Source organism: Spea bombifrons, chromosome 11 (genome assembly GCF_027358695.1).
Source record: "Spea bombifrons isolate aSpeBom1 chromosome 11, aSpeBom1.2.pri, whole genome shotgun sequence".
Taxonomy (NCBI): domain Eukaryota; kingdom Metazoa; phylum Chordata; class Amphibia; order Anura; family Pelobatidae; genus Spea; species Spea bombifrons.
This window is the reverse complement of record NC_071097.1, coordinates 10,479,032-10,504,891: the sequence shown is the minus strand read 5'-3', so window position 1 is coordinate 10,504,891 and position 25,860 is coordinate 10,479,032. Positions and strand designations below refer to the sequence as shown.

At 41.3% G+C, this 25,860-nt stretch overlaps 1 protein-coding gene across 1 annotated transcript in view; it reads left to right on the top strand.

Annotated features, from left to right (window-relative positions):
* PSD (pleckstrin and Sec7 domain containing) overlaps positions 1–25,860 on the top strand; it is a 250,839-nt gene that overhangs the window by 206,741 nt on the left and 18,238 nt on the right. The window contains exons 12-14 of the mRNA XM_053450936.1: positions 23,415–23,593; positions 23,856–23,926; positions 24,093–24,250. Coding sequence (XP_053306911.1) covers positions 23,415–23,593; positions 23,856–23,926; positions 24,093–24,250 — 408 coding nt within the window. The remainder of the gene's footprint in view (positions 1–23,414; positions 23,594–23,855; positions 23,927–24,092; positions 24,251–25,860) is intronic.

The window sequence follows — 25,860 nt, the reverse complement described above, 5'->3', positions numbered from 1 at the left end:
GGGTTGTTTTTTGTTCAGTTGCTCTCAGGATCTACCCTGCCTGCCAGGACTATGCACTAATTATTCACTCATGTTTTCCTATAACCACTAGTGGCCGCCCTTCTCTCTCTGGAGCACCCACACCTCGTTATTGCAAGCAGCTGGGCCTTGTTACCTGGATTAACCCTGCCTTTAAAAACCTGCCCTGCCCTTCAGTCAGGGCCTTTGCATTAACGTGTGAGGTCCCCTTTGCCTTTGCCCTGGCCCTGTATTATTCCTGCAGTGCGCCCTGCCGTTGGGCTTCCTGCCGTGCGCCCTGCCGTTGGGCTTCCTGCCGTGCGCCCTGCCATTGGGCTTCCTGCCGTTGGGCTTCCTGCCGTGCTCCCTGCCAGAGGGCTTCCTGACGTGCGCCCTGCCAGAGGGCTTCCTGCCAAAGAGACTCATTGCCTGTACTTACTTGTCCTGCCAGTTTCCTCAATATAGCCTGTATCCTGCCTGTGTACATATTGTGGCCAGCTGAGTAAAAAGTATAATCTCTTTCATTAGGATGTAGGAGACGCCACACATCATAGTAACATTTGGATTGCAACAATTTGGAGCACCTCTTTGCAGTGGACATATAAGAATTTGAATTGGGAGAGGAGTCCTCCCTTGAGACATTACATACAGGGTCCAATACAAAATTAGTATCACCACAAACAATCACTCTCCCCCTACATTCATCAATAGCTGTTTGCATAACGTTTTTCAAATATTGAAATTGGGAACTCGTTGGAAAATAAACATTGAAAATGGAATAATCTATGTTATTCACTTTACCCACCCATAACACATATCTACCTTCAGGATCAATAATAATTGTCAAAGTCTTGATAGCCAATGATTTGTTAAAAAAATAGAAGTCCCCCTAGCCTTTGACAAAAACTTAGAATTAAATTGAATGGGATAATACCTAGCAAAAATGTGGGGATTAAAATCATTTTTAAAGTGGGACTCCTGTATGCACAAAATATCTACGCGCTTCTCCCTAGCCTCCTTCAACAATAGCCTTCTTTTATGAAAAGAGCCCAATCCCTTAACATTAAAGGACATTATTTTCAATACCATTGATTATAAGGAACAGCAAAAATGAACACATGAATGTAAATGGCTAAAACAAAAAATAAAGGGATTGGGCCTAACACATCAAATTTTAAAAACATGGAAGGGTATTGTAAAGGAGGTATAAGCACACAAAGCGAGAGAACCAAGAGAAACAAAATAATAAGCATCACACACAAGCTTCCATTGATTACAAAAGGGTAGGGGAAAAACAACAAAACTAAAAAAAGAAATGATCCCCTTCCAAATGGGGAACCAACTAAGTTTGGAACAAAGAAAATATACAACAAAGATAAAAAAAAATAGGCCCAAAGAGAGGAGTAAAAAGAAATGAAAAATATACTCCTCTCCATTGATGGTAAAAAAAAAAAAAGGCCTTACTGTTGGGGGAGTAGCGAGAGAAACCCACAGTGAGGACAGGGATAATGTCATAATTATTAAGGTTGCATAAAAACTAATGAAAAAAAATAAAAGAAACACAAAATAATAAGAAAAAAATAGACAAAAAACAAATAAATGAAAATAAATTTAAAAAAAAGAAACATTATCAATAAGTAGCCAGTTCTAATTAAGACAGTTAACAACATATCAATGCTCCTGCAGAGATACTGCAATGTTTATTTAACAAAGAAGTTCCGGTTGTTTACTCCTGAGAACAATAGAGGAATTGGGAAATTCCAGAGATTTGAAATAGGTGTGGCACGCCCAGTCAACGCCATTAACTTGCAAAAAGAAAACAAAAAATAGAAAACATGGGAAAAAAAACAATGTCTATATGTATAGGGCACATATCAATAAATCAAACCTATTACTCCGCAGTAATGGCTTCTTCATCCAATATAGCTGCAGCTTCTGCAATTTTGGTATGCCTTCTGCGATCAATGTTGCTGTTAAACTGTAATTTTCTCATTTTGTGCACCCACACACATTATATATTGGTTTTTTTTTCAGGACAAGAGTGGCTTTCTTTAGATACCATTATTTTTATCATATCTAGTTTTGATTATTTTGTGGTGATTTTTTTGTTAAATTACTTTTTCTCACTTTTATTTGAAAAATATTTACTCTGCTATTTTAATCTGCTAAAAAGATTCTACTATTTGTCCTGAGTTTAGACATACTCAATGTTTTTATGTTTTGCTTTTTTTCGGCAAGTTATTGGGCTATTTAGGGTATCTTTGAAGCCGGCCAATGCAAATTACCCCATCAAACCATAGACTTTTGAACATTAGACACCCTAGGGTTTTTCAAATGCTGGTATTTTAACTCTTTCCATGCACTAATCAGCCTTTGTCAAACTTTATGGTAGTAATTTTTTTCACACACATGTACTTCAAGTGTTAATTTACTGCCCCTGGTATATGTCACTGTCAAATACCCCAATATGTGTTTAGTAACATCTGAGTACAGCAATACCCCCCTTGCATGGGTTTGTTGGATTATTTGGGAGGTAAAAGGCCACCTTTGTAAGGTGGGCATTTTCTGGTCAGTCTGTGCCCATGTCCCATATTTGGGACATCTCTAATGCCAGCCAATTCAATGTATTGAATACAACATTTTATATATATTGAACATACAATTTGTATATATACCGTATTTGCTCGATTATAAGACGAGGTTTTTTCAGAGCAAATGCTCTGAAAAATACCCCTCGTCTTCTAATCGGGGTCGTCTTCTAATCAGACCTCAAATAGAGGTCTGATTAGGAGACTAAGATCCAGATCCCCCGCACCGCTGCAGGGGACCTTGATCCTCCTGTCTCACCCGACCCCCCCCATCATACACACACTTACCGGTGCTTCCCGCTGTGTTGCCGGGGCAGCTGGTTGACGTCTACGCGATCCGCGTAGACAACGTCCGCTGCAGCCGGAAGGAGGTGTGGCTAGCTTCGCATAGACCTTCCCCGACTGTCAGAGATCTGACAGCCGGGGAAAGTATACGCGACGGACGCATACAAACCCCCGCTGCTAGCCACACCTCCTTCCGGCTGCAGCAGAAGGCGACGTCAACCCGCTGCCCCGGCTGGAAGCACCGGTAAGAGAGGGAGGAGAGCGGGGAAGGGGGGTGAGAGGGGGGGGGGAGAGTATAGTGTGTGTGTGTGTGTGTGTGTTAAATGGGGGCATAGGGCATTTCTGGAGTGGCATATAGTGGTATAAGGCATTTCTAGAGGCAGAGTGCTCTATACAGTGCCTTTTAACTCCCTTAATGCCACTCTGCCTCCTGAAATGCCTTATACCTCCCTGTATGCCACTCTGCTCCATAATATGCATTTTAACCCCCTAAATGCCAGAATGGGATGTAGGGGTATAAGGCATTTCTGGAGGCAGAGTGGCACATAGGGGGTCAAAAGGCATACCATGGGGCACGGTGGCATATAGAGGGTTAAAAGGCATATCATGGGCCACAGTGCCATATTGGAGTGGCAAGCCTGGGGGCAGATGTGCGTAACTGGGGGACAGGTTGGAAAATACAAGAAATAAAAACAAAAAAAATCTTTTTCTCAATCATAGCTTTTATTTAAAAAAATAGTTTACATGAATTAACATTTACTGGTAAAACTTTTTTCTTTTGGGGTCGTCTTATATTCAGGCTTTTTCTTTTTTTCCTAAGTTAATATTCAGATTTTGGGGGGTCGTCTTATAATCAGGGTCGTCTTATAATCGAGCAAATACGGTATATATATATATATATATATATATATATATATATTTGGCCTTTTTTTCACGTTACCTGTGAACTCATTGATTTGACAGTTGCCGCTGCCATCTTGTGAATGCCTTGTGATTGCTCTGAAGAGCAACCACAAGGCGATCGGAGATCATTTATGCTTAGGAAGCGATTGCCGATCGCTTCCTAATCACAGTTTAGCCCGCCGCCGTCTTTCATGATCGGTTTGGCAGCAGACTTTTTTTTTTTCGGGGGGAGAGCTTTTCTCCCATAATCCTCGACCAGCCTCACTTGTGAGGCGTCCGTGGATCCTGCAAAGCCGCCGATCACAGCAGTGCAGGTAACATGTACCATGTACGGGCTTTGTCACCATACTTCGTGACCTCGTACATGTATGAGCTATTGGATGAAAGCATACGATCCTCTCAATTAATAGATAGAAAAGACCTATTAGTATATAAGAGATATACACAGACGACAGTCGCAGCAATATTTTATAAATCCCAGATGTCCTCAATCCACCACTCCACTGTACTGCCAAAGTCCAGATCCCCCTGGAGACTATCCCATAATAATCCCAGGCCACCAAAGTCATATCCCTCTGGGGAACATTCTTTCACAGTCCCCCAATATGCTTGCTCTGCATGCCACTGCAGACCACGATACCGATTTTCCAGCTCTACCTTATATTGGACCAGCTTGTCAAGTTTAGATACCCGTTTCTCCTGGGGTTGCTGTCCCAGGAATGACATCCGTAGTTCCCACTGGTCTCTAATCCTTTGTCCAAAGCTTGAAAGACACTGACCCCGGCGTATAACAGCCTCCTGGAGGGCCCCCTGCCATACTGACCCGTGAATCAGTTCCTGGTATTGTTCTGTAGGCAGAGCGGTCGTGTAGCAGGAGAGGATTACCCGGAACAGCCCCTGGAATTCTGATGCCACATCCATGTCTTCGTCAAGGTGGCCAAAGTCCAGTCAGTCAATACTGGTAGAAAGGAAGTATCCCTCAGTCTAGGAAGCAATCCCACTTCTACCACCAATGTCACAGAGCTGGATAGTCCGACCGACTACCTCCCCTGGCTTGTGCTCAGGTTCCTTCACAATATGTATATTAAACAAAACAGATACACCTCACCATAAGTAGGAGGCATGGCAAGTATACAGACTGCTGGGGAGTATAAAGTTAGAATAGTCAACGTAACAATCAAAAAGGGTTTGGGACTGGTAGCAGACAAAAGGCTTAAACCCAATAAGTAGTCCTTGTCCAAAAAGGTAACAGGCAGCTAAAAGGGAGCCGTCCAGGTCAAATAGGCAACAGGCAGGCAAAAGGGTAAATCCAATGGGCAGTCCAGGTTAAAAAGGTAACAGGCAGGCAAAAGGGTAATCCAAGAGCCAGATCCAGAGTCTGTCATCAACTATAGCTTCAGACAAAGTAACTTAATGAACTCACACTTGCGGTAGCCTGATGATTAGGTCAGGTGTATTAATGACATAGGCTTAGGTGAGGGAGGCAGGGTTCAGTCATACCACTAAACCAAACAGCAAGCAGTGGAGAAGAGTTCAACTCAAGGCAGACCTCTTAAAGGGGCGGCCACAGCAGGCAGTTTGCAAGGCTGGGGCTGAATCCTGAAAATGATTTGAGTCAGAAGGATTATTTCCACGTAGGCCCAGGATTTTTCAAATGCGGAAAGTGTGTTCCTTGCACACAATTAAAACAGATTCCTAAACAAAACTACAGGGGCGTACCTAGAGTATTTGGCATCCGGGGCAGATCCTTTATGTGGCACCCCCACACAAAAATATTGTTGGCCAGAAAATGTATTTCACACATTTTTATCTGTATGTCAACTGGAAAAATAAATTAAGTCATAAATAAATTAAATAAGTTTAAATAACACTTATTGAACAGATATGGTACACCGTAATTCCCACTACTATACACTAAACCAGACATTGATGGTATTGCAACATAACCCCTATTACTATATACTAAGCCAGACATTGACATTGCCCCTAAAACAGCCTGCCTGTGCCACCACTGCCCATTTAGCACCTTGGTTGTGCCACCTCTGCCTCTGAAACAGCCTGCCTGTGCCACCTCTGCCCCTGAAACAGCCTGCCTGTGCCACCTCTGCCGCTGAAACAGCCTGCCTGTGGCACCTCTGCTGCTGAAACAGCCTGCCTGTGCCACCTTTGCCCCTGAAGCAGCCTGTCTGTGCCACCTCTGCCCCGAAGCAGCCTGCCTGTGCCACCTCTGCCCCTGAAGCAGCTTGCCTATGCCACCTCGGCCCTGAAGCAGCTTGCCTGTGCCACCTCTGCCCCTGAAACAGCCTGTGTGTCCCTCCTCTGCCCCTGGAAAAAGCCTGTGTGTCCCAAGTCTGCCCCTGAAACAGCCTGTCTGTCCCAAGTCTGCCCCTCCTAATCAGCCTGCCTGTGCCACCACTGCCCCCCTAATCAATTTTGCAACGTTGATGTAGATGTGGCACACGTGACCTCCACTTCCTGCACCAGTCTGCCTCATCTACATCGCTGAGCATCAAAAATCAGGGCGGAACTAAAGTTTTGCTCGCGTTGCCGGGGGACCGCATTTTCGCCAGACCGCACTACTATCCGTCTTCTGATACGGCCTTCCAGACACCCTGGAGAAGGTAAAAATGCTAAACCCCCGATTATAGGCCTATAATCAGGCCAATACGGGATATAAATATTAGACCCTGCTGCCAATACATTTTATATTGATAAAATTGGACCCTATGCAAATATTTCCTTGGAACCCGCTCCACGCACCAAAAAATACGTATAGATCAAATAAACAACACACAAAACGGCACTTGCATGTATAAGACATACAAAGCTACCTAACTACATACATAAATAATGTATGGAAACATAGCATAACAGGGATAGATCAACACACAAACCCAGCTTTGCATGTATAGATCAATTGAAATTCACATGTGAACTCAGCACTGAAGGCATAGAATCATACATACAAATCCTGTATTTGCAGGTATACAATAATAATGTATGGAAACATCATCCTACTGATCAGCTTCTCAACCTCCACATGTAACCTATCGCCCAAAAAGACCTAATTTTGTTTCACCAAGTCATGCATATGTTTAAGGTAGGTAAGTAAAGGGAAGACCTAGCCCAAAAGTGTCAATGTTCTGGCGTAAATCTTCGGTTACATCCCTAAATGGCTTCAGGGAGGCCACCACCTGCCCCATTAATGCCCATTCCCTTCTGCACAATAAACCCCAATGTTTTACACAGAGGACATGGAGTAAAGAGCTCTGTGATCTTCTCCATTATATCCAGGTTTGAGTTCCAGTGCTTAACTACGTCCTACGTGCGACTGTGGTGGTGTAGATCTGCCTTTTCCTGCTCTTCCCTCAGAGGCTGGCTTGGCTTCATGCTGCGGTGAAAGTGCATTTTGATTTTGAAAGCCTAGACTCCACATCAGTACCCGTACAAAGAGGTGTAGTATATGTGCTGCACAACGCAATTCCCTGTCTCTAACCGCCTTCCCCGCTTTCACCACCATCCTATTTTTACTGCTGTACCTACCTGTTGTCCAATCCATTGCACCAGTGTCTTTCTAAAAGATACCAAAATGTTAGTTGGTGTGTGCTGCTCATCCATAGCCTTGCCATACGGTAGGAAGGATCTATAACCCAGCTGCCCGTTTTCCACAGTTCCACTCCTCCTTTCATCCCGTGTGCCTACACCACCTACACTGGTACTGTGGTGTTCCATATGTCTAGGTGAAGTGGATGGTTTGTCCAGCCGCCTTGGACAGTTTGTCCTTCAACAATGACACACACAAGACTGGTAAAGGGAGGGCATCACGGTCCTGCTGAACTTAGTGTGACAGGGAAGCAAATAAGCTGACCAAGCAGTCATAATACAATATATATATAAAATATATATTGGTGTATGTGTACATATATATATATATAAATATATATATATATATATATATATATATATATAATTTGTGATGGTGGTAATGCTGCCAGTGCATGTAGGAGAACTCATGATATAGGTAGGCTGCTTCTACAAAGTGAAAAAAGCAACACATTTAACACACAAATTATTACTGAAAGGTGCGCTGCTTGTTATTTAAATAATAATAATAATTTAAATCCAGGTCATTATCATCAACAACATTGTCATTAACCCTTTAACGATTGATGGTCTGGGCACATCATGACTTCAAATGATGATGTATATTCGCTTTCTGCACATAAAGTCGTTGCTATAATGCCTATATATAATGCTATAATGTCGAGGCATTCAGCAACACCGAGATCGGCATCAGGGGCTATGTCTGGCCTCACCCTGGGCCGTCAACATCCACCAAACACTGTATGGCGGTGGATGCCTATTTTAAAAGTGTTTAAACTTCAATGGTGTTCCTGAAGTGCCTAGATAGCGAGGCATTCAGTGAAACCGAACGCCCACCCCAGGACATGCAGTGACCTCTCCGGAGTGTGGTCACAACAGCCACTGCAAGATTTTGCCACTCGCAAGATGGCGGCGCGTCCTTTCAAAGAAATAAAGGAGTTGAAAAGAGTTCTCAGGAGAGTCTCTCCTGAGAACTCTGGCTCCACTTGCAGGTTGAATACAGGTACTCCCCATGGGGTGTCTACTTTAAAAATAAATGATTTAATGGGGTAAATTGAATTGGCCGGGTTCATCAGTGTCCCAATTAACACACTGGGAAGGATGACCACATGTCTAATTTCCAATTTGAAAAAAGTACATGTCCCAAATGTGGCCTTTTAGACCCCAAAAAACCCAACAAACCCATTGTGACGGACCGACCAGGGACCTCAGATTGTCCCTCTCTGCCAAGAGCGACTTCTCCCTTCAGCACAATAAAATATCTGACAATTCCCTGCAATCCGTCGGCAATATCCCCAAGCAAAGTAAGGGGATATCGCTATCCAGTACCCAAATAACTAGGCAAGACTAGTCTTTAGGTACAACAAAAGGAATAACTGATTTATTTTAGACACAGACGGCTGGTTGTGTGTTACACACATTAACATAAAACAAGATACTGGGATACCAGAGACAACAGGGGCAGTAAAGGGATTAACAATACAAAAGGGCACAGACACCACTAAAATAAGGAATACACATTGTCTCGATTAGATTATCTCCCAGACCTTAGTGTGCTGTGTGTAAACGGTTAGGAAATAAGGCAATAATAAAAGACATTTTTATTAATAACACACAAAAGGGCTTCATGTCACTGGATAACATTAACTGAGGGGTAGGGTGACTCTAGGAACCATCACAGTCCCAAAATGCAGGAACCCCAAATCTGTTTCCGAGCTTCACAGTCTTTAGAGTCTCTTATGATTTGGATAACTTGGCAATCCTTACCAGGGCCCATAGTCTGTAGGAAGGAGGCTGGCACTCAGTCCCCTCCAGGAGCCCATGGCACGGAGGCTTCCGTGACACCCATGCATGTGGGGTATCACTGTACTTGGGAGATGTTGCTGAACACATTTTGGGGTGTTGTGCGACAGTGACAAATACCAGGACCTGTAAATATTTACCTGAAATACATGTGTGAGAAAAATACACACAACAAATACCGTATTTGCTCGATTATAAGACGACCCTGATTATAAGACGACCCCCCAAAATCTGAATATTAACTTAGGAAAAAAAAGAAAAAGCCTGAATATAAGACGACCCTAAAGGAAAAAAGTTTTCCCGGTAAATGTTAATTCATGTAAACTATTTTTTTTAATAAAAGCTATGATTGAGAAAAATATTTTTTTTTGTTTTTATTTCTTGTATTTTCCAACCTGTCCCCCAGTTACGCACATCTGCCCCCAGGCTTGCCACACCAATATGGCACTGTGGCCCATGATATGCCTTTTAACCCTCTATATGCCACTGTGGCCCATGGTATGCCTTTTGACCCCCTATGTGCCACTCTGCCTCCAGAAATGCCTTATACCCCTATATCCCATTCTGGCATTTAGGGGGTTAAAATGCATATTATGGGGCAGAGTGGCATATAGGGAGGTATAAGGCATTCCAGGAGGCAGAGTGGCATTAAGGGAGTTAAAAGGCATTATATAGAGCACTCTGCCTCCAGAAATGCCTTATACCCCTATATGCCACTCTGGCATTTAGGGGGTTAAAAGGCATATTATGGGGCAGAGTGGCATATAGGGAGGTATAAGGCATTTCAGGAGGCAGAGTGCTCTATTAAATGCCCCCTTAACGCCACTCTGCCTCCTGAAATGCCTTATACCTCCCTATATGCCACTCTGCCCCATAATATGCCTTTTAACCCCCTAAGTGCCAGAGTGGCATATAGGGGTATAAGGCATTCCAGAAATGCCCTACACACACACACACACACACACACACACTTACTTACTTACTTACCGGTGCTTCCAATTTCTTGCTGTATTGCCGGGGCAGCGGGTTGACGTCTCATTCCGCGGCAGCCGGAAGGAGGTGGAGTTGGCAGCGGGGGTTTGTATGCGTCCGTCGCAAATACCTTCCCCGGCTGTCAGAGATGAGAGTTCCCCGCACCGGTGCGGGGAACTCTGATCTCTGACAGTCGGGGAAGGTATTTGCGACGGACGCATACAAACCCCCGCTGCCAACTTCACCTCCGGAAGCACCGGTAAGTGTGTGTGTGGGGGGGGGGGGGCGACGACACGAGGATCCAGGTCCCCTGCAGCGGTGCGGGGGATCTGGATCTTAGTCTCATAATCAGACCTCTATTTGAGGTCTGATTAGAAGACGACCCCGATTATAAGACGAGGGGTATTTTTCAGAGCATTTGCTCTGAAAAAAACCTCGTCTTATAATCGAGCAAATACGGTACTACTGCAAACTTTGATTAAGGCTGGTGGTAGAATTAGTGCGTGGAAAGAGTTAAAATGCAGCATTTAAATTACCCTGGGGTGTCTAGTTTTCAAAAATATATGGTTTTATTGGGCACACTTAATTGTCCGGGCTCAAAGATGTACTAAATAGGGCATGGGCAGTGGATCACCAAATAAAGTTCAGCATGCCCCAAATGTGGCCTTTTTGCCCCAAAACAGCCAGGCAAACCCATGTATGGGTGGTATCACTGTACTCAGGAGATGTTATTGAACACATATAGGGTTGTGTGACAGTGACATATACCAGGACCTGTTAATTCATACATGAAGTAAAATGTGTGTGAAAAAAAACTGCCAAAAACATCATTTTTTCTAAATGTTTCACTGTATACTTTTTTTTTTTATAGTAAATGATATGATACAATAAAAATAAACCCTTCTTGGCCTGAAACAATTATATACCGTATTTGCTCGATTATAAGACGAGGTTTTTTTCAGAGCAAATGCTCTGAAAAATACCCCTCGTCTTCTAATCGGGGTCGTCTTCTAATCAGACCTCAAATAGAGGTCTGATTAGGAGACTAAGATCCAGATCCCCCGCACCGCTGCAGGGGACCTGGATCCTCCTGTCTCACCCCCCCCATCATACACACACTTACCGGTGCTTCCTGCTGTATTGCCGGTGCAGCGGGTTGACGTCTACGCGATTCGCGTAGACAACGTCCGCTGCAGCCGGAAGGAGGTGTGGCTAGCAGCGGGGGTTGTCTGCGTTCGTCGCGTAGACCTTCCCCGACTGTCAGAGATCAGAGTTCCCCGCACCGGGGAACTCTGATCTCTGACAGCCAGGGAAAGTATACGCAACGGACGCATACAAACCCCCGCTGCCAACTCCACCTCCTTCCGGCTGCAGCGGAAGGCAACGTCAACCCGCTGCCCCGGCTGGACGCACCGGTAAGAGAGGGCTGAGAGGGGAGAGAGGGGGAAGGGGGGTGAGAGAGGGTGTGTGTGTGTGTTAAATGGGGGTATAGGGTGTGTGTGTGTTAAATGGGGGCATAGGGCATTTCTGGAGTGGCGTTAAGGGGGCATTTAATAGAGCACTCTGCCTCCTGAAATGCCTTATACCTCCCTATATGCCACTCTGCCCCATAATATGCCTTTTAACCCCCTAAATGCCAGAGTGGCATATAGGGGTATAAGGCATTTCCGGAGGCAGAGTGTCCTATACAATGCCTTTTAACTCCCTTAATGCCACTCTGCCTCCTGAAATGCCTTATACCTCCCTATATGCCACTCTGCCCCATAATATGCATTTTAACCCCCTAAATGCCAGAATGGGATATAGGGGTATAAGGCATTTCTGGAGGCAGAGTGGCACATAGGGGGTCAAAAGGCATACCATGGGGCACAGTGGCATATAGAGGGTTAAAAGGCATATCATGGGCCACAGTGCCATATTGGAGTGGCAAGCCTGGGGGCAGATGTGTGTAACTGGGGGACAGGTTGGAAAATACAAGAAATAAAAACAAAAAAAATATTTTTTCTCAATCATAGCTTTTATTAAAAAAAAATAGTTTACATGAATTAACATTTACTGGTAAAACTTTTTTCCTTTGGGGTCGTCTTATATTCAGGCTTTTTCTTTTTTTCCTAAGTTAATAATCAGATTTTGGGGGGTCGTCTTATAATCAGGGTCGTCTTATAAATCGAGCAAATACGGTATTTAACTTGTGTGGGTTCAGTAAACAGGAAAGAAGAAAATTACAGCTAAACAAGAGCACCGCAGAAATGTTAAAACCATAGCCATTGTCACGAAGGGTACAAAAAAAAAAATCAGCCATTGTCACGAAGGGGTTAAAGATAACCATATCCTTTTTGCTCCTGGGCAGTTGCTGGCAAAGGATGATGGAAGTTGTATTTTGACAATACCTAAAAGAAGGGAGACTATAGAAATGGTGGCAACAGTGCGCCCAAATAGCACCACCCAGCTAAATGAAACGCACAGTGCCCCCGACCCAAACATGGCTCACTGGACTTCGAGGTTCAGCCCACGTGAGCAGGGCCGGATTGGCCCCTGGAAAACCGGGAGATTTCACTTAATGATTTTGAAGCGGCCGGCGTGCAGACACCATGCCCCCCAGTGCCTTAGTGAGGCTCTTCGCCCCGCCCCTTTGAAGATGCAACGGGATGCTCAAGGGGCCGGGCTCACATGGAAGAGTCCCTTGTGACGAGGAGAAGAGCATGTCAGAGGAGAACAGTCTGCAGGGAAAGGAAGCCAGCAAAAAAAGTAAGTATTTCAAAAAAATACTTAGGGTGATAGATGGAAAGGGGACCCATATTCAAAGGGGGGCAGCCTTGGGGCAACAAATAATACAAAAAAGGGGGCGGCTGACTACAATACACATAGGTATGGGGAGCATTACATTAACCAGTACAAAAGGGGGTCGGGGCATTAATACACAAGGGAGGGAGGGAGGCTGGCTAAGGGCATTACATAAAAATCAATACACAAGGATGTGGGGGCATAAATGCACAAAAGAAGCTGGCTGGGGTACAAAGATACATAGGGCAATACACAAGGGTCTGGGGGGAGTACATTAAAGGGGGGCCTGGCTGGGGCATCAATACACAAGGGGGCAAACACACAAACAACAAAGCAGTGTGGAAAGCATTTTTTTATGCTTTGTGTAGCATAACCCATCCTGATGTGGGTGTCAGTGTAGCAGAGTCTATCCTGGTGTTTGTGTTTGGGTGTCGGTGTTGCAGAACCTGTCCAAGTGTGTGTGTTTGTGTGGCAGAGACTGCCCTGGTGTGTGTGTGTGTTTGGGTGTCGGTGTGGCAGACCCTGTCCTGGTGTTTGTGTTTTGGTGTTGGTGTGGCAGAGCCTGTCCTGGTGTGTGTGTGTTTGGGTGTCGGTGTGGCAGACCCTGTCCTTGTGTTTGTGTGTTGGTGTTGGTGTGGCAGAGCCTGTCCTGGTGTGTGTGTGTTTGGGTGTCGGTGTGGCGGAGCCTGTCCTGGTGTGCGTTTGTTTGGGTGTCTGTGGCAGAGCCTGTCCTGGTGTGTATTTGGTCATCTGTTTCCTGGCACTTTACATACTGTAGGAATAAATAGAACTATTTCATTTTTACTTATCCAGAGATGAAACACCATCCTTAATTTGTAATCTGCAGACGACAAAACTTTCAAGGCTCAGAAATCAGTGAGAGGATAAGTAAAGGTTTTTGTGTTATTTACTCTATTTCAATCTGCATATTTTATCAAAAAGGATTTCTGGCACTAAATTGTGACTTCAGGCGCCCCGTGTATGACTTTTTCTAGTGTACTGAGGTACTCCCAATCTTATTGCATACGATTCTATCTTGTATTATCGGCCGAGCACTTATGTCATCTTTATCCAGTACACATGGATGCTGAGGAGTTAAGATTCTGTCTGTTTTATTTATTTTGATAAAATGGCCACCATAAATTGTATTGTATGTAATTACAATTTCTTTTTCCAAATTATAACATTTAATTTTAAGTACGAAACAAAATCCACAATGTCAAAGAAAAATACAATGCTTCTTAATTGTTCATTAAAATGTGTTAGTATATTTAATGTAACAAACCAAAAGTGAATAGAAACAAAAGGAATACATCATTATTTGATTTATAGAGAACCGCCAAAAATTAAAAACAAAAATCTTCTCATTATCTAAGCCATTATTTATATGGTTGGTCAGATATTTCAGATGAAATGCAGGGAAGGTGTGTTGTACTGAGTGTGACTGGTGTTTCACAGCCTTGATTTCATTTACCATCGTTACTATTTCATTTCTATCAAATCGGGATTTATGCACCTTCATGCTATGGTTATCTTGGCAGCTAAGAACAAATTCCGCCGGAGCTTCTGTGACGGAGCATCAGCATAGAAGCCCCGGCAGAAGTGGCGAGCAGCATCAGAGTTTGTCTATACTCATTGCGCAGACTTCCACCGGCTGCCCCTGCTAGACACCAGGGAGCTTGGGGATGCATTGGTAAGTCGGGGGGGGGCAAAGTGGCATATCTGGGGGGGTATAAAGCATATCTGGAGAGCAGAGTGGCATATCTGGGGGTATAAGGCCTATATGGGGGCAGAGTGGCATATCTATAAGTAAGGTGCATTATGAATTAAGGTGGGGGGCACCTTAAAATGGCTATTGGTTTTCCAAATTTCGGTTTGTATTTAACAGATATGCTGACTAACTGCATAAAAAATACCAAACATGTTAAAATGTACATGTATTGTTGTTAATTATCTAAAATGCTGTTTACCATTCCACTAATGTGAATTTTTTCTTTAAAATTAAAGTGTATAATAACATTAGTGAAATGGTAAAAGAGTATTTTACTTTTATAAACATGTATTTAAAAAATTTTGATATCTATTATGCAGTTAGTCAGCATATGTTAAAACCAATAGCCATTTTAAAGTCCCCCTGCCTTAATTCATAATGCACCTTAGTTATAGATATTCTCATCTGCCCTCCCAGATATGCTGGGGTCTGGGGTCTAGCAGGGCCAGCCAGTGGACGTCTCTGTGATGCTCGCAGACAACCTTCGCTGCTGACGCTTCCACCGGGGCTTTTATGTGTGTGTGTGTATACATATATACGGTATCTAAGAAAAGTGAGTACACCCCTCACATTTTTGTAAATATTTTCTTATATATTTTCATGTGACAACACTGAATGTAAAGTGGTGAGTGTACAGCCTGTAAATTTGCTGTCCCCTCAAAATAACTCAACACACAGCCATTAAAGTCTAACACCTTGGCAACAAAAGTGAGTACACCCCTAAGTGGAAATGTGCAAAATGGGCCCAAAGTATCAATATTTTGTGTGGCCACCATTTTTTTCCAGCACTGCCTTAACACTCTTGGGCATGGAGTTTACCAGAACTTCACAGGTTGCCACTGGAGTCCTCTTCCACTCAATAGGGTTTAGGTCTGGAGAAATGCTTGGCCAGCCCATCACCTTTACCTTCTTTGACCCCCCACCCCTTCAACCTCTGCAGCAATGCTGGCAGCACTCCATTTCCCCAAAACAACCTCTGGATATGATGATTAGCATGTGCACTCAACTTCTTTGGTCGACCATGGAGCGGCCTGTTTTGAGTGGAACCTGCCCTGTGAAACCGCTGTGTGGTCTTGCCCACTGTGCTGTAGCGCAGTTTCAGGGTCTTGGCAATATTCTTATAGCCTAGGCCATCTTTATGTAGATCCTCAGATGAGGTGCCATGAGGTGCCATGTTGAACTTACCAATGACCAGTATGAGAGAGTGTGAGAGCCATAACACCAAATTTAACACACCTGCTCCACATTCACACCTAAGACCTTGTAACACTAAGGAGTCACATGACACCGGGGAGGGAAATTGGCTAATTGGGCCCAATTTGGACATTTCCACTTAGGGGTGTACTCACTTTTTGTTGCCAAGGTTTAGACATTAATGGCTGTGTGTTGAGTTGACGTATTGGCCCGAATATAGGCTGCACCCCCCCACACTTTATGTCTTTAAAGTGGGGGTGCGGCCTATATTCGGGGGTTAAGCGTAGGGCTGCGCAGTTCGTTTTGCCCGACGCCCAGGACATGCGGTTCCATTCGCGTTTTCTTTTTCATTTAGCCCTGCTGCGGGTAAGCAGCAGGGTTAGGATCCAGATCCCCCGCAGCGCAGCAGGGGGTATAGTAACATATTTACAAAATTGTGAGGGCTGTACTCACTTTTCTGAGATACTGTAACTGATGCTATCTACACCCTTAAAATATGTTTTAGATTTTATGTGCAAATCCTCAATATAAAAAGTGATATCTAAGAAATATGTGGGACTGACTAACTATTATTGGAGTTAAGATAGGATTTAAAATTAAATTAGCAGATTCACATATAACATTAATTTATGTGTGTTGCCTGCCAGATTGGGAGATGGCCGAGTGTGTCTTTTATGTTATTTATTTTAAAGACTTCAACTAAATACTGGCTGTTCAGTTGGTGTACTATAAAGATATGTATGTACTTCCTCACATGGGTATGCATGGAACATGCCATGCTACCTGCTGGTACGTTATAGAATGTTTGTTTTTATTTTAACACTTTAACTGGCACATTGTTATAATAGGAATTTGTGATGGTACCTCATTCCTCCTTCACTCCCAGCAGTTTTCTGCAGCATACTCATTCTGTCATTTCAGGGGGATTAGTGATACTGTCACAAAATCTATGCATTCAGCTGCCCTAGTCCTTGTTGCTATGGAGACACAGAACAGATGCTGAGAGCTTATTAATGAGCATCCATTTCAAGTGTGTTTGTGGGAAACATATATACATTTTCATACTTTCAAGATTTTCCACTAAATTGCACATAGTGAACGTGACACTGACCATGCTTTTAATGGGATAAGGGTACTCCAGTATACCTATACATTGGAGAAACAGACATACTTCATATCAGGGTTTAAATTATTTTATATAAAAAATCAGTAAATTATATGAAAATGACTAAAGGATTTAGTTATAATGTTTATAAATAGAAATATATCCTTTTATAATAAATATAGATCTCAGTGTCTCCCAAAGGTGAAATTATTAAAAAACAAACAAACAAATAAAAAAACCTACTTAAATCATATAACAGCTTGATTCCAGTAATGCATGATGTAACATACATGTAAAAAACATATACATACAGTGCAACAATGTTAATATACCCCCAGTATAGCAGACCAGCTACTTATCAATTTAGGCACGAGAAAACTCCACAAGGGACCACGATCATCGTTGGGCACAATATCAGACAATTATATGGCTCAAAGTAACATAAAACTGAAGGATCTATTGACAACCATTGGTTTGAAATAAGTCTGTCTTAATGGTAGCATGTTCTACATTAATATTTACATCTAGAAGATTAACCCCTTAACGTCCATCTATGATCACTTGCTTCGCTGGAACGGTGTTGCTATAATGCCTCAAGACATTCAGCAACACCGAGATCGCCATCAGGGACCATGTCTGGCCCCTCCCAGGGGCGTCAACATCCCACATATACTGTATGGCGGCAGACGCCCGTTTTAAAAGGGTTCAGGAGGCGATCAACGATCCCCTTTTCTAAACTTCAATGGTGTCACTGAAATGTCTCGATCACGAAGCATTCAGCGACACCGAACACTCACCCCAGGACACGCTGTGGTCACAACCGCCACTGCATGTGATTTTGCCACTCGCAAGACAGTGGTGTGCTTTGTAAAAAAAAAAAAAAACTTGGAAAAGTTCACCAGATGGTCTCCAGTCCACTTGCAGGTTGAATACAGGTATTGTATTCAACCATGCAAATCAATGGAGCCCAGCTTTCTAATCACAATGTGGTTAGTAAAATATTGAAAAATATGGCGTAAATTGGAGTGGCTGAGCTCAAAGATAGGGCATAGGTAAGACTGACTAAAATGGGGAAAAAAGTGCACTTCCCAAATGTGGCCTTTTAACCCCCAAACACCAGACAAATGCATGTGTGATATCACCGCACTCAGGAGATGTTGCTGAACACACATTTAGGTGTTTTTTGAGAGTGATGTATACCTGGAGCTATAAATTTATACCTGGAGCTATAAATTTATACCTGAAGTACAATATGTGTGAAAAAAAATTACTACCACAAACTGTGGCAAAGGCTGGTGGTAGAATCTCATGAATGGAAAGTGTTAAAATACCAGCATTTGAAAATACCTTGGGGTGTCTAGTTTTCAAGAATATATGATTTGATGGGGTAAATTGAATTAGCCGGCATCAAAGATGGCCCTATTAGGACATGGGGGCATTTCCTAAATGTGGCGTTTTACCTCCCAAACAACCTGACAAACTCATGCATGGAGGGTATAACGGTACTCGGGAGATGTTGCTGAACACATATTCGGGATGTGTTTCATAGTGATGTATACCAGGAGCTGTAAATCCATACCTGAAGCGCAATTTTAGTGATAGAAAAAAACACAAAATAAATTACTGCCACAAAGTTCGACAAAGGGTAGTAGTAGAATTAGTGAATGGAAAGGTTATAAAATACCAGCATTTGAAATACCTTGTCTAGTTTTAAAAAAATCAGGGGGCAATATGCATTGGCCAGCTTCAAAGATACCCGAAATAGCACATGTGGCAGAATGCAAAACGCTACTTGTACTTATTGCACGATAACTTGCAGAAAAAAGCAAAATAAAACATTGGGTATTACTAAACTCAGGACAAATAGTAGAATCTATTTAGAAGGTTTTTTCATTAGCTTTTTTGGATGAGTAAATGTTTTTTCGGGTAAAAGTCAGCAAATGTGTTTTTAAATTTTTCATCATATTTTTTTTTATGGGAATCTAGATGATATGATCAAAACAATGTTTTCTGAAGAAAGCCCTTCTTGTCCTTAAAAAAACAATATATAACTTGTGTGGGTACCCTAAATGAGTGAGGAGAAAATTGACATGTCTTGCGAATTAAGTTCAATTCCCCCACTCATTTTCATTAAGCTAAGTTAAAAACACAAGGGTACTTTCAAGTCCATCCCAAAAAAACATTTAATGATAAAATGTATATAATTTACACTCCCAGCTATGTGCAAATAAGTCTCACGGGTAGCTGTTTGTACTGGGAACTGCTAGAACACAACACTTAGCAGAGTGAGACCCAGTTCTTCCTTTTTTTGGAGCATATATCTTCATTTGTTTTAAATGTAAAATACTGCTTACTGATTTCTTGGAAATAAAACTTGTTATACCTTTGTACATATTTTCACATGCATTACATTGTATTGATTATTGCTTCTGTGATTGCTTTATGCACTTGTGGATTGTGTATTGAGGTTGCTGTGATATCTCACAAAATAATAAATTAAAATTAAAAAATAAAATACATTTTTCAAAGATGTAAAAGTTCACAGTATTAGCACTGGGGAAATATTCCCGTATTTGTAACTAGTATTCACTGGCGTAACTACAGAGGTTGCAGCTGCAATGGGGCCCATGCCTCTAAGGGGCCCAATGTGACCCTGCAACCCCTTGTTCCTTATAACTCAAAATCGTTTAGAATGGGCCCTTCTGACCTGGAACGCACCGCTCCACTCTGCTCCTATTTTCTAGATGTTCAACTTTTTCTCGTAGGAGAAACTAGAAAAAGACAGCGCTAAGACAAAGTATAAATGTAAAAAGCCACATTTTATTATTAATAAATATGTATCATATAAAAAAAACAAATATGTGTAAAACACAACACAATACCAAGACACAAATAATAAATAATGAAAAATAAAAAATGCAAAGATCACGAAGAGATTAGATAAAATCCCCACTCAGAATAAAAACACTGTTGAGGAGATTATGCCTGGCCAAGCAAAGCGCCAAAATGCAGGACGTGTTTCGTTGAGTAACTTCCTCAGCTGCAGAGACGGCGCATAATCTTCCCAACAGAATGCTGTCTTTTTATTTCAACAAACTCCCGCGATAGGGACATCATACAAGACTTTCGCGGCATCACGGTAACCACGGCAACCGGCACGGAGCATCGCATAGCCGGCATAGCGAGGCACAGTGTCGGTAGCCAGGGAAACGTGAGCTTACCATATTTAGTATTCGTATGTGCAAGGTACAGACACCCATGTGGGGATTTTATCTAATCTCTTCGTGATCTTTGCATTTTTTATTTGTGTTTTTCATTTTTATTATTTGTGTCTTGGTATTTTGTTGTGTTTTACACATTTGTTTTTTATATGATACATATTTATTAATAATAAAATATGGCATTTTACATTTATACTTTGCCTTAGCGTTGTCTTCTAGTTTATCCTTTGTCATTCTAGGTTTTCCTTGCTAAGTGGAACAGTATTGTCTCTCGAGACTAGCTGCTTTTGTCAACCCTTAAAAAATTATCTTTTTTTTTCCCCTATAACCCTACCTATCAATATATCTAAGGCTGGTAATTATCATTTTATTCATGCATTTTGTTTTTTTGGGAATATACATTATTAATCTATTATTTGATAGTAGGTTATCTCTTCACATACATTTATACGCATATTGCACTTGGAGTCACACTAGCAGTGTATCCTTAACTCCTCTTTTTCTTATTTTGTTATTTATATATTTATTTTTTTCAGTTTCTGTATGTGAGTAATTGCGTAAGTGTATTTTTCTTTCTTGTGTTGTTCTTGTATGGATTAATTATAATACTAATTAATGCCATACATTGTCTTTGGAAAAAAATATAATAAATATTGAAATATCAAAATGTAAAAATAATTTCCCACTGATGTCACCATCAGTAGAACCTTCAAGTTCTAAAAAATTTTTTAAAAAAATAAATAAATAAATAAATAAAAGGAAAAAAATATATATTTTTATGAGCAAGTCCTAAACTTAGAGCTTTAGCTTAAAACAATTCTTGCATGGAAAGAATTCAAATACTGGCATGTTCAATTATGATTTGACAGGGTTAATTGAATTTGAAAAATGCACATGGCCAACATTCAGCAACATGTGTTCAGCAACATCTCCTGAGAACAGTGATACCCCACATGCATGGGTTTGTTGGGTTTTTGGGGGCTAAAAGGCCACATTGGCCTTTTAGCCCCCAAAAACCCAACAAACCCATGCATGTGGGGTATCACTGTTCTCAGGAGATGTTGCTGAACACATGTTGCTGAATACACACAAACAATACTACTGCAAACTTTGAAAAAATGCTGGTGGTAAAATGTGTGTATGCAAAGAGTAAAAATACCAGCATTTGAAATACCCTGGGGTGTCTAGTTTTCAAAAATATATGGTTTTATAGGGCACACTAAAATGGCCAAGCTCAAAGATGTATCAAATAGGGCATGGGCAGTGGATCACCAAACATCAAAGTTTAACATTGAAAAGTGCACATGCCCCAAATGTGGCCCTTTTGCCTCCTAACAGCCAGGCAAACCCAGTTCATTCCTGAAGTAAAATGTGTGTGGGAAGAAAATGACTACCACAAAGTTTGACAAAGACTGGTGGTAGAATTAGTGCATGGAAAGAGATAAAATACTAGCATTTGAAATACCCTGGGGTGTCTATATATTTCAAAAATATATGGTTTGATGGAGTAAATTGCATTGGCCGGCTTCAAAGATACTCGAAGCACATGGGAGGAAGAATAACCAGATTTGGAAAAAATGGTTTTCAAATAGCAAAATGCCACCTGTACTTATTGCCCCATAACGTGCAGAAAAAAGCAAAAAAAAATCATTGGGTATTTCTAAACTCAGGACAAATAGTAGAATCTATTTAGAATCTGTTTCTATTAGCTTTTATAGATTTTTCAAGTTAGAAAAAGACCTTTTTTTCTAAATTATTCACCATATTTTATACTTTTTTTTTAAAAGTAAATAATATAATACAATCAAAACAATGACATCTAAAGAGAGCCCTTCTTGTCCTGAAAAAAAACAATATATAACTTGTGCGTGTTCAGTAAATGGGAAAGAATAAAATTACAGCTAAACACGAGCAAGCTCAGAAATGTTAAAACAGCCATTGTCACGAAGGGGTTAATAACATTTACGAAAACCCATATAATATAACTGACATTCCATCAGTTACTCTAGAACAAAATAACTGCTTAAATAAAGAAATCTCAGAGAAAGAAGTAGAGTTTGTTATCGATAAGCTTTGTAAGAGCTAGACACCGGGACCTGATGGCCTAGATTTAAATTAATTAAATCTAGTATAAATCTAGTATAAATCTTGATAAATATGACAGATCCAATTAATTGATTACCCCACTTATTAGGAACAATTGAAGAATATAAGTCTATGTCCAACTATAAATTGAATATGTCAACAATTTAATAATGACAAAAATTGACAAAATTCAAACAAAATATAATTTCAAAAACCCAACTAAAGGCTTTCAATAGCTCGGAATAACAATATGGAGAGACTTATGGAGGTGAATTTTATGTCCCTACTAAAGCAAACAAATAAAGAACTGAAAACATGGAAAAACAGGAGATCTTCTGGTGGGGCAGAATAAACATAATAAAATCTTATGTTTTACTAAAATGGACATACCTTTTCCGTATGCTCCGTAAGTTGGTTGAGGATGAAATTAAAAACGATGGCTGGTAAAACAAATAAAGGAGGGCTGAGGATGCCAATAATTCAATCATATTATGAAGCCAATGTAATTACCCGCTTATTACAGAAAGGCAAAATGAAAAAGAAAGGATGGTGGATACTCGAAGCAGAAACCACACAAATAAGAGCTCTAAAGCAGATAATTCCAATATGAAATAAAATTAAAAAACAAGCTAGGAATTAGGCACAACATTTTAGTTTTTCAACCCATTGAAATAATAGAAAATGAATGAGAAAACAGGCTGAGATGTACTGCAAGGATGTCCTACTACACTGAGTGAGTAGTAGATAAATGGAATAGTCTCTTAGCAGATGTGGTGGAGGCTAAAAAAGGGAATTTAAACATGCGTGGGATATACATGCCCTTCCTATAGGACCAGACTAAGGACTGATAGGAGTTTAAATACCTTCCATCAGGAAAAATGGGCAGACTAGATGGACCAAATGGTTCTTATCAGCCATCAAATTCAACATTTCTGTGTTTACAAATGTAAACATTAATACAATTAATTACATTTTTGTTGATTTTTTTTTCCTACACAGTTTTCATAATAAATGCTTACATGGCACATTTGCATATTTTCAAGACATCGATTGCATTATGTTTTTACATAGGTTACTTATACACTTTACTTTTACTTCAACAGAGATGAAGAAGAACTGAGAAGGTCATTGTCAGAACTTGCAGACCCAAATCCAAAGTCCATAAAACGTATTGACAGCTGTGGCAAACCATTCCTGGACTTCTCTCAAGACCCCAACATTACCACTTACAAGTATGGTGGCCTGGTTCGCAAAATTCATGCTGACCCAGACTGCAAAAAAAGTGAGTGCAATACAGTATAGAAAAAGCATCAATCCGCATTACATTCATTTTTGCAAAAACTCGACGGTCAGATTTAAAAAAAAATACTAATAATAATAAATGAAGTAGTTCGTAGAGACTCAATCTTTTCCCTCCTCCTGGCTCATCTTCCTTTGAAAGAGATTTATGCTACCAAAACTATTTAAGAGGTAATGCTACATTGACATGGTTATGCAAAGTTTGTTTTCAGTTAATGCATTCTTATTCTCTTCCTTACTTACAGCACCCAGAGGAAAGCGGGGATGGAAGACCTTCCATGGCATATTAAAGGGCATGATTTTGTATTTGCAGAAGGTAAAGGTCATTTGGCTAAGGAGCTAGCTGTATCTCAGGGAGTAAAGATTGCTATGTTATAGCAGATGGACTGATTGAGGAAAATCTGAGAGGATTTTTAGGGTTGAGAAGGGTAGATAATACGTAATACGCTTGATTAATACGTATCATCTTGTTTACATTTTAGGAGGAATATAAACCAGGAAAACCTCTTTCTGAAGAAGATTTGAAAAATGCAATCAGCATTCATCATTCTCTAGCTACCAGAGCATCAGATTATAACAAAAGGCCAAATGTTTTCTACCTACGGACAGCAGACTGGAGAGTATTCCTGTTCCAAGCACAGTAAGTTCCAATAACTTTTGCAGTCAATGTCTATTCTAGTCACTGCTGAACTTTACATGTTCTGGATATTCTTATCATCAATACAATGCATAAGTTGCACAAGCTAAAACCTGCTTTTTTCCCTCTTATTTTTAATTTTCATACACTCTCCATGCAGTTGCTGTTTTGTATATATTTGTGACCACAATTGTGAACCGCAGTTTTATTAAGTACTTCTGTGCTCATACTGTGTTTATTTATCAAAACTGCCATGGGAATTTAATTGTATTCTAAATAATTGGATCATCACTATTTGGTGTATAAAGTATATTTGCGGTATTTGGCAAATCTACATATTTTATGATTATTATTATTATTTTAGATAGCACCATCAGATTTCATAGAGCTGTACAATGAGTAGACAGAACATAACAAGTAGTATATACGATACCAATTTGACTTACAGAAATAACAGGTGAGGCGGGCCCTGCTCAAACAAGCTTACAATCTAGAGGGAGTAAAAGGGCCATTGGTAGGGATGGAGCAGCCACACTACTAGGAAAGGTGAGCTAAAGGAATATGGGAGGACCAATGTGGAGCGTCTTTAAAGAAGTGGGTTTTGACAGATCTTTTTGAAGGAACAAAGGCAGGAGTAAAGAGATTGGCTGGGGGAGTGCATTCCAGAGAATAGGGGCAGTCCTTAAACAATCTTGTTAGTGCGCATGAGAGCTAGAAATCAGAGTAGAGGATAGAAGGAGATCACTGGATGAGCAGGGGGAACGGTTAGGAGTGTATTTATAGATGATTGAGAAAATGTAAAAAGGGGAACCGCTGTGAAGAGCTTTGAAAGTAAGAGTCAGGATTTTGAAGTGAATCCTGAAGCTCACAGGCAACCAGTGAAGAGACTGACAGAGGGGAGAGGTGTTAATAAAGCGATCGGAGAGGAAGATAAGTCTGGCAGCAGCATTCATGGTGGATTGTAGAGGGGTGAGATGCTTAAGAGGAAGAGCAGCTAAGACAGAGTTACAATAATTAAGGTGGGAGATGATAAGGGCATGGATAAGAGCCTTAGTGGCATCCTGTGTTAGGAAGGGACGGATACGGGCAATGTTTTTAAGATGAGACATCAGTTTTTAGAGACAGACTGAATGTGGGGGGGAGGGTGAACGAAAGGTCTGAGTCAAGGGGGACACCAAGACAGCGAGCATGAGGGGACGGGACGATGATAGCACCGTTAACATTGAGGGAAACTGATGGGGGAGGGAAGATGAGAAGTTTGGTTTTGAGGAGATTGAGTTTCAGGAAATATGCTGACATCCAGGTAGCGACAGACGCAAGGCAGTTAGTGATACGATCTAAGACAGAGGGAGAGAGATCAAGAGAGGATAGAACGATCTCAGTGTCATCAGCATACTGGTGGTATTGAAAGCCAAAGGGTGTGATTAGTACACTTGGGCACCAGGGGGCTCTTCGTGTTCGTCTTCGTACTCGTCTTCGGAGAAAAAAAAACCTTCGTATTCCACGAATATTTGCCCGTTCCTTTCTTCTTTTCGGGCGAATATTCGTGGCCATTCTTCCTGCTCGTTTCATCTTCGTTTCCTCCTGGCTGCGTAGCAGGGGTTAATACGGGG